The sequence below is a fragment of the Setaria italica genome, chromosome VII (genome assembly GCF_000263155.2).
Source record: "Setaria italica strain Yugu1 chromosome VII, Setaria_italica_v2.0, whole genome shotgun sequence".
Lineage (NCBI taxonomy): Eukaryota > Viridiplantae > Streptophyta > Magnoliopsida > Poales > Poaceae > Setaria > Setaria italica.
Genome location: NC_028456.1, coordinates 3,247,310 through 3,257,383, shown reverse-complemented (window position 1 = coordinate 3,257,383; position 10,074 = coordinate 3,247,310). Strand labels below are relative to the sequence as shown.

Here is a 10,074-nt window from a genome sequence, read left to right as displayed (position 1 = left end):
TGACTTGCCAATGTAAATTGGCAGGCCTAGGTACTTCTCATTATTGGCGGTATGCTCCACCCCTAATGTTGTCAGCACTTGATCCCTCACATGTGATGATGTATTTGGGTTAAACATAATAGAGGTTTTCTCGTTATTAATCATTTGTCCTACACATCCTCATACAGATTCAAAATATGCTGTAGGCAATTAGCACTAGAGGCTGTTGCATTGATCAACATCAATGTATCATCTGCGAAAAATAAATGGCTGATTCTAGGGGCTCCCCAGCATATGCGAATTCCATGGATACTGCCATTTTCTTCTGCATCTTTAATTAGAGCAGAGAGAGCCTCTGCACACATGATAAAAAGGCATGGAGATAAGGGGTCTCCCTGCCTAAGTTCGTGCTATGGCTTAAAAGGTTCAATGTACTCCCCATTTATTTTGATCCTATAGCATACAGCGGTAACACACTTCATAACAAGCTCTATCTACCTCTGCGCAAATCCCATTTTCCTCATCATCTTCTCCAAGAAATGCCACTCAACTCGGTCATAAACTTTACTCATGTCAAGTTTGATAGCTGCACAACCTTCTTTGCCTCTTCTTTTGTTTCTTAGATAATGGGTCATCTCATAAGCAAGGAGTACATTATCAGTTATTAATCGTCCCAGCACAAAGGTGCTTTGTGAAGGAGACATAATATCTGGCAGTATTTTCTTCAAAAGATTGGCGAGGACTTTGGAAATTAATTTATATAAAACATTGCACAAGGTGATAGGTGTAAATCTTTAAGTTTATTCAGATTCTTTACCTTAGGGTTGAGCATAATGATGGTGTCGTTCCAGCCCTGTGGCATAGGATTGATTGATCTCTGGATTAGGAGGCAAAGAATATATATAATACTACACGGAAGCAGCTATGTCCTGGATAGATGTCTCTCAGAATCCTGAATCCATGGAGGTTACTGTTAAGTGGGATTGAAATCTGCATGCATGGTACATGAAGACAGCCATTCAAGCTATCTGAATTTAGTCTAAACGGCAGGTACACTTGAGGAGGGGAAGAAGGAACTAAAGGCAAAAATAACTTTTTGCATTAGTCTCATGGCAGCATTGAGCACCACATCACTATAAGGACGAGTTTGACCCAAAAACAAAAATTGAGGGACTATATTGGCCAATCTAAAAGTTAAGGGACGAACTTGACCCTTGAAGTAAAGTTGAGGGATCCAAATGCCTATTTTGCCATCAATCTATTATTTTCCCGAGCCATATTCTCTTTCATGGTATCATGAGTCTGGGTTCTCACCCCGATTCACCTTCCACTGTCCTAGCGCAGCCGTGCGGCTGCACCCCAACTTATGCAATTCCCGAGATATATTCTCTTTCATGGTATCACAAGTCCAGGTTCTCACCTCGATTCACCTTCCGCTACCCTAGCGCGACCCTACGGTTGCACCCCAACCTGTGCGTCGGTGATCTGTCGCTGCTGCCACCATGGTTGGAACCCCCCACCTCTTCCCTCGCACTGCTGCCGCCGCCGCCTCCAAGGCGCCTGCTGGTCCGGTCGACGACGATGCCGCGTGCCAGGTCCATACGGACGCCGCCAAGGCAGAGCACACCAACGCCCTTGCCCACGCTGAACAAGCCGAGACAGAGGCGGCTGCCACCGCCAAGGATTGTGAGGTTGCCGCTGCTCACAACTGCGATGCCCTGGAGTGTGCCACTCGAGCATGCACCGCCGCCGCTGATCCACCCTCTGACGACGACCATCATTCAAACGTTGACGACCCCGACGATGCTGCCATCCATGATGCCATGCTAGTCCATGATGCCGCCACCCTTTTAAACCTTCATGCCTAGGCCGTAGCCATCCAGAACATCCTTAGCCTTGTCCACATCATCCTCGATGTCTCCTCCGGCAACTATCCCAAGTGGCACGATCAGTTTCTCCTCACCCTGAGCAAGTATTCTTTGCAGGGCCATGTTCTCTTCAACAACCTTGTGACAAGATACCCGAACTGGGCACGCATGGATTGTGTTGTCAAGTCCTGGTTGTACGGCACCCTCTCCACTAATCTTGCTGACTCAGTCCTGGAGTGTGGCTCCACCATGCGCGTTGCCTGGCTCACCATCGAGACTTAATTCCTTGGGAATTGAGAGACGCATGCCCTCTACCTCAACATCCAATTTCACAACTTCATCCAGGGTGATCTCTCAATCGCCGACTACTGCTGGCGTCTAAAGGGGATCGCAGACGCCCTCGGCGATCTTGGCGAGGTCATCACCGACTGCACCCTCATCCTCAACCTCCTGCGTGGCCTTAGCGAACGCAACTCCAACATCACCTTCCACCTCCGCCAGCTTCCTAGACACCCACACGGACCTGCTCACCTTCACCAATTGGCCGTCTGCCCCCTCCTTCGCCCTCGTCATCACCACCGGTGGCTCCTCAATGGCTACCTCGCCCGGCACACAATGCCCAACCGCCCAGCAACCCACCTTTGGTGGCGCGAGCCCTAGGGACACTAGCTCCAAGCCGCCCAAGTCGTGTCGTGGCAAGCACGGTGGCGGCCGCGGCAGACAGGAAAGCGGCCAGTAGGGCGGCCAAGGTGGCAGCGGTGGTGGCTTCCAGCCGCTAGCAGGCGGCGGCGGTAAAGGGCAGAGCGGTAGCGGTAGTGGTGGCCACTGGCCCTCGTTACTCAATTTGTGGACTAGGTCCATACAAATGTGGCTCAGTTCCTGGCCGCCCCTCAGCCTGCAGCAGTAGGCCCAGCTCACCCAGCACCAGGCGTTGCTGGCCTAGCACGCTACGCAGGGTCCTCTAGCTGACCTCCCAGTTCCCCCCCAGCAGCAGCAAGCGCAGTACTACCGTACGCCGGCACCCTTGCCAGCAATGGCACTTGGGGTTACAACTCGATGGCCGCCTCCCCTTCCTGGGATCAGCAATCCCTGGCGTCGACATTTAGCACCATGACGTTGAATCAACCTCAAGGCAATGACTGGTACTTCGACTCAGGTGCTACTTCCCATATGATTTCCGATCCTAGCACTCTTTCACATTCTTCTTTACCGCGGTATCCTGCTCCTACCTCTATTGTTGTCGGCGATGGTTCTTTGTTACCTGTCACCCCCACTGGTGCTGCTTTTCTTCCTGGTTCATTACGTCTTAATAATGTCCTTGTCTCTTCGAGCCTTATTAAGAACTTAATTTTGGTACAGCAGTTTACTTCCTATAACAATTGCTCAATTGAATTTGATCCTACTTGTTGTTCTATGAAGGATCTACAGAGTCGGAATGTCCTCATCAGATGCAATAGCTCCAGCAGTTGTACCCGCTCCGCTTTCTAGCTGCCACCGCTCTTGCTGCCGACACCACCTCGTCACTATGGCATTGTCGCCTCGGCCATCCTGGTCAAGAAGCTATGGCCAAGCTCGCTTCATTCATTCCTCATTGTAATAAAGAAGCCAACTCCACTATTTGTCATGCGTGTCAATTAGGTCATCATGTTCATCTTACTTTCCATGCGTCATCGTCACGTGCTTCTAGCATGTTTGATTTAAGACATTGTGATCTATGGACATCGCCCGCGCCTAGTGTCGCTGGTTACAAATATTATTTGGTCATTCTTGATGATTTTTCACATTATCTCTGGATGTTCCCTCTACAACTTAAGTGTGACATGTTTACCACCATAGCTTACCTTTCCTCCCATGTGGCTACTCAGTTCGACACCAACATTAAGGCCCTCCAGTGCAACAATGGTCGATTGTTCAATAACTCCAACACCCGCACGTTCTTCCTCATCCGCGGCGCCTACCTGCGTATGTCCTACCCATACACCTCCTTGCAGAATGGTAAAGCTGAGCGCATAATTCGTTCCACAAACAATATTATCCGCTCCCTCTTGTTTCTGGCTGCTATACCTCCTAGCTACTGGGTGGAGGATCTGTACACTGCCACATACCTTCTGAACATCTTGCCCACCAAGACTCTTCAGTTCTCTACACCGCACTTTGTTCTGTTTGGCACTGCGCCCTTATATGAGCATCTATGCGTCTACAGGAGCAAATGCTATCCGAACCTCTCCGCCACCACTGCAGACAAGTTAGCACCTTGCTCTGCTCTATGTGTCTTCCTTGGATACTCAGCTCACCACAAGGGATACCACTGCCTTGACCTCCTCTCCAACAAGATCATCATCTCTTGCCATTCGTCTTTGATGAGACCACATTTCCCTTTGCTGAGCGCCATCCATTACCATCTCCTGCTGATTATGATTTTTTGGGTGATGCCACTAATGCTGTGCTAACTCCTATTGGACCATCGTAGCACCCTCTCCGTGCAGGATCCCCTGACGCCCCTCCCGACCCATCCGCATTGCCACATGCGGCCCCAGGAGCTTCCCCTGCGTTGCCACACGCGGCCCCCGACAACGTGACGTGCCCCTCGACGTCCCTCCCCGACGCCACTAGCTTGCTGCCTTGCGCAGCTGGCCTGTAGCCTGGGTTGTCACCGGTAGGCTCTTTTCCACCTTGGCTGGCTGCCGAGGATGGCGTCTCCCGCTCGCTCGCCGGCGTGCGGCCTGCCGTGGCCGGCCCGGCTCCCTACCGACCCTGGTCGGTCCTCACTGGCCCCTCTCTGACTTGGGGCACTTCTACACCTGCCGAGTCCCCACGCTGGCCCCCGCGCCCACACCCACGTCAGCCCCCGTGCCTAGGCCGGCACGGGCTCCGGCTCCAGTGCCAGCCCCTTCGCCCCTGCCTAAGGGAGCTATGCCCATTTCCCCTGTGGTCAACCAGCACATCATGACCACTAGGGCCAAGCAAGGGTTCTGGATGCCGGCGCTATATCACCTCACCCCCTGTCACCCGTCCCGAAGATCTTTTGCAGTGCCCTTGCTGATCCCAATTGGTGGGCTGCTATGGAGGAGGAGCACTATGCCTTGCTAAAGAACAACGCCTGGGATCTCATCTCGCACCGCCGCGAACCTACGGTATCTCCAGCAAGTGGATATTCAAGCACAAATTCAAGGAAGATGGCTCACTAGAACGCTACAAGGTGCGTTGGGTCCTTCGTGGGTTCAATGGCCAGGTGTGGACTTCGACAAGACTTTCAGCCCCGTCGTGAAGCCTACCACCGTTCGCACTGTGCTGTTCCTTGCATTGTCTCGCCGCTCGCCAATTCATCACCTTGATGTGAAGAATGCCTTCCTGCATGGGACCTTGACTAAGACCGTGTACTGCTCACAGCCCTCCAGATTTGAGGACCCTGCTCAACTTGACTTCATCTGCCGCCTCAACAAGTCCCTGCACGTTCTGAAGCAGGCCCCCCGTGGTTGGTACAGCCGCTTTGCAGGCTTCTTGGCTGTCTATTGGGTTTGTGGAATCAAAGTTTGATACCAGTATTTTCGTGTTCCGTCGCAGCTCCAACATGGCTTATTTGCTCCTTTATGTCTATGACATCGTCCTCACAGCTTCCTCCATGGATCTCCTCTGGCGCATCATCTCAGCTTTGTAGCAGGAGTTCTCCATGAAGGACCTCGGTGAACTTCATCACTTCCTGGGGATGCATGTTCAGTGGCGTGAGGGTGGATTTCTTCTTTCTCAGAGGCAGTGTATGCTGGAAATTTTGGATTGGGCTGGTATGGCGGACTGCAAACCTTGTTCTACTCCAGTTGACACCAATCCCAAGGTTTCTGTAGCCACTGGCGCGCCTCTTTGGGATCTGTCTAACTTTTACAGTTTGGCTGGCGCACTACAGTACCTTACCTTCACTCGGACGGACAATGCTTATGCTGTTCAGTAGGTTTGCCTCTATATGCATGCCCCGCGGGAACCTCGTCTGGCTGCCTTGAAGTGGATTCTTCGCTACATTCATGGTACTCTTCACCTGGGCCTTCACCTACATCCTTCCAGTATGGATGATCTTGTCGCCTATTCAGATGCAGACTGGGCTTGCTGCCTAGACATGCGCAAATCCACATCAGGTTATGCGGTGTTTCTCGGTGACAACCTCATCCCATGGTCCTCCAAGCGCCAGGTGACTGTTTCCCGCTCCAGTGCCAAAGCTGAATACCGCGCGGTTGCCAATGCTGTGGCTGAAGCCACATGGTTGCGTTAGCTCCTTCTCGAGTTGCACCCCCCCCTGCCATGCTACAGTGGTGCAACATCAGCGCTGTCTACATGTCCAGCAACCCTGTTCAGCACCAGCTAACTAAGGACATTGAGATTGACCTCCACTTTGTTCGTGAGCGCGTCGCGCTTGGCCATGTCAAGGTTCTTCATGTTCCTACCAGCTCACAGAGAGACTTTCCTTCATCGATCTTCGTGGAGTTTCGGTCCAGTCTGAACGTTCAAGGCAATGACCTTCATTGCCTTGAACGTTCAGACTGCGGAGCATGTCAGCAAGCATTATAGGCCGGCCCTATGGGCCATGGGTGGTAGGCTGCGCCAACCCTTTTGTCTGTGCGCCTCCCCCTTCGGGGGATGTATAGATGGATATTGGATTAGGCAAGGATCACCGTCGGTTGGTATTGTTTTCCAAACCCTAGGTCATCCTTGCCGATACATGTATATAAGTTTAGGCTCTCCATAATCAATCTACCATTTTCCCGAGCCATATTCTCTTTCATTCCCGTTAGACACGCTCCTAAGCAACTTTAACATATTACAAAACAGCATCTAAAATACTTGGACCACTAAGGAATATCTGTATAATTATAAATAGCATCATTCTGATGCATCAGCAGTTCAGCACAGATCCCATTTCAACATCAGTTATACTCTTGGTTAGATAAGTGTGTGTTTTTTTGGAAAAAAAAAAGTCATCCCTTTTGAGTGCTGAACATTCTGTCCTTGTCGAATAGGATGGTCCCTATATGCTACTGGGCTGACTTTTGGCCTTTTTTTTTCAGGATGAGAAGAACAGGCGTGAGCAGAGGCTTTAGCTGCCCAAAGTGGAAGGTTGGAAGGTTGTGTAAATGATGGCGTCAGATTGTTCCCTGAACTACCAGCAGTACCTTCTCTATCATAGAGAATGTGCTAAGATTCCAAAGCTGTCTTGCTCTGTTTGCGATGTCATACTCATGCGGCGTTTTATTTCTGTGTATGCAGGAACATGCACGCGGTCGCGAATTGCTGGGCCTAGGCGACGCGTTTGCTGCTGCTGCGAATCTCGTCTGGCCCGAGCAGAGAAGTGGGCTTCTGTGCACTACTGATCAATCTGAAATGAAAATCAGCTTGGTATAGGAATTCAATTCTTCAAACTAGAAAAGACATAAGGAGCTTGTAGAGTCGTTAAGGGGTGCTAGGTTCCTGGTTATCAAGCGCCACGCCAAACTCTGGCGCGCCATACCAGATCATGCCCCCGCTTGGTTGCCTGCCACGCCAAAAAAACTAGGCAGCTATAGCCTATAGGTGATTTCCAGTTGTATTTCTCGCCGCATCTTAGATGCCAAATTTCTTCGCCACAAGTTGGTGGCTGCCACATACTTGCATGGCATTTAGTGGCCACGAACCAAGCAACCCTTAAATTTTCCGATGTATGTTCCTACTATTTTGAGTCGGTGTGGTTAGATTCTTGTTCTATTTTTTTTTCTAGTTTTTTAAGTGGTTACAGCGTGAATAATACATTCACCCCTTTACTACGACAACAACTATGTCACAATATTCTTTTCCGAGTTGTCTCAAGACTGCCTCTTAAAACTTGGACGATGAAATATCAAGATAATGCAATCATCTATCTGTTAACCATGCAACAAAAGGGACGCTTACTAGGTGACATACCAAACCTTGGATGCAATCAACCATTATCTAACCATCATCTCTTCATATCTTTTTCATTTTATTTTTGAAGCCACAACGCTTTTTTTTCCTATAATAATGCGGATATGAAGAGATATTTTGACGCCTTGGACTTTCTGTATGGTCTAAAAAAAACCTTGGACTTTCTGTATGGTCTAAAAAAACCTGTTAGTGTATGAATCTTAAAGAAACTTCCGCCAAAATCTTGTGTTGCTCATGAGATACAATTTTGTCTCCTTTGTACATTGAGAAAAGCCAAAGAACAAACCTCCAGGACAAGCACCATCACCATGCGAGACAAACCATCCTGAGGCTGAGCTGAGAGCGGTCCGTGTGGCCGCCCATCCTGTCCGGCTGCATGTGGGCCCCAGGCCCTCCCAGAAATTTTCCCCGCACTCGTGACTCGTCTACTTGAGCTGCGCACGAGCAGCGCCACTGCTCGCAAGTAACAACTAACAAGTGGCAGGTCACCTCCCTCGTCGTGGCCATGGCGTCCTCGCCTTTCGCTCTCGCGTCCCTGGTCAAGGCCGCCGTCCTCCCAGTCCCGCCGCCGCCGTCCGCGGCCGCCGTGGCAGTGGCTCGGCGCGCGCCGACGGTGCCAACCGTCCTGCGCGCCGCGGGCGGCAAAGCGCGGCGGGGCGCGGCGTTGGTGGCGGCCGCCGCGATGGACGACCTGCGCCCGGCCATCGTGTCCGGGGAGTGGCCCGAGAACTTCTCTCACCTCAGCTACGCCGACCTCCGCGCCTACCTCGAGTCCCAGATCACCACCGCCGGCGAGGTCCGTCCCCTCACATGCCCATCCCTCCCTCCCTCCTCTCCCTTCCTGGATTCGATGTGATTAATTGGTTGGTCGGCAGATGAGCCCGGAGGCGAGGCTCGTGGACGTGATGTCGCGCCCCGTGCAGGTGGCCACGCCGGGGCAGCGGCTAGCGGAGGTCGACGCCTTCTTCGCCACGCAGCAGTTCTCCGGCCTGCCCGTGGTCGACGACGAAGAAGGCAGGTGCGTCGGGGTCGTTTCCAAGAAGGACAAGGCCAAGGCGCCCAATGGGGTCAGTTCTCATTCCACTGCTCCTACTCCTCCTCGCCGGTCACTCTCATGAACACGTGAGTTCTCATGATGCAGATGGAGTCAACTGTTGGTGAAGTGATGTCGTCTCCAGCTATAACCCTGACACTTGAGAGGACTGTCCTGGGTAATCTTTGGTCTCTTAGCTTAACTAGATGTCAGGGTCAAATGAATCTTAATGACAATTTGCTAACGCTGCTGGTTATTTGAGCAGAGGCTGCAGCACTAATGCTCAAGGAGAAGGTTCACAGGATACCAGTTGTGAATGAGCAACAGCATGTGATCGGTAAGATTTCTAAATTGATGCTTTTCCAAATTACGGTGACAGAGCCGACATCTGAAATTAATGAGCAGTCAATTTTGTTGTGCGTGTGGTTTTACATAGTTGCCGGAATATACAAGTTTTCAATGTTAAGAGAGCTATATTTTAAACTTTTTTAGATTTACAATTCCTGTGAAGTCCTTGGGTTCCAAATATGCTCTTACCAATGTTTACTGCAAACTCTATATTTTACGACACTCTTCATCGTGATGAATAATCAAGGCTAGTACTTTAGCACAAAACATTCTTAACGTTCAACACTAGTTAAACATGGTTGACCAGGAACCTGTACTGTATTCCAAGACGTGTTCTGCTGGAAACTGTTTGAAACCACCCAGACTGGTTCAGCTTTGTAACAACAGTTTTAGCTATTGTGGATGCGATGTAACGTTTAGTTTCCCTTTTAAGTTCTAATAGTTTTGAAAATAGTATCCGCATGATGACTTGTCCTTTGCTGATGGAAACAGGAATCGTCACTCGTACGGACGTGTTCCAGGCTTTGGAGGCCAACAACGGAGCATGATCAGATCCCTTTTTGGCTTGTTCTCACCACTGCTGCCATATGATCAATCAGACTGCTGATCCATCTTGTAAATCACTTATTCTTAGCCGTGTAACATAATCTGGGTTTGTTGAATTGAAGCTTATGTGCATGTCAACTCCATGCCATGTTTCCGAGAATTTGAAGTGTGCTGGATCCATATTCATGAAAATAAGAAGGATTGTCTGTCTGCGCATTATTAGAATATAAAACTAGTCAAATATGTTATTTTTTTGAAAATGGGATAGTTTCTGACCTCCGGCGACCGCACGCAACCAAATTTTTACTTAGGGGGTGTTTGGTTCCACCTTGCTAAACTTTAGCACTTTTAGCTGCTAAACTGTCAAACACCTTT

The 10,074-nt window shown here is 50.2% G+C and overlaps 1 protein-coding gene across 1 annotated transcript; it reads left to right on the top strand.

Moving 5' to 3' along the window:
• The first annotated feature begins 8,225 nt into the window (after window positions 1–8,225).
• LOC101768607 lies at window positions 8,226–9,918 on the top strand. Its single transcript, XM_004974988.4, has 5 exons — window positions 8,226–8,568; window positions 8,648–8,839; window positions 8,914–8,983; window positions 9,071–9,142; window positions 9,646–9,918. The coding sequence occupies exons 1-5, from the start codon at window positions 8,278–8,280 to the stop codon at window positions 9,699–9,701; spliced, it is 681 nt and encodes a 226-aa protein (XP_004975045.1). The 5' UTR covers window positions 8,226–8,277; the 3' UTR covers window positions 9,702–9,918.
• The last annotated feature ends 156 nt before the right edge of the window (window positions 9,919–10,074 follow it).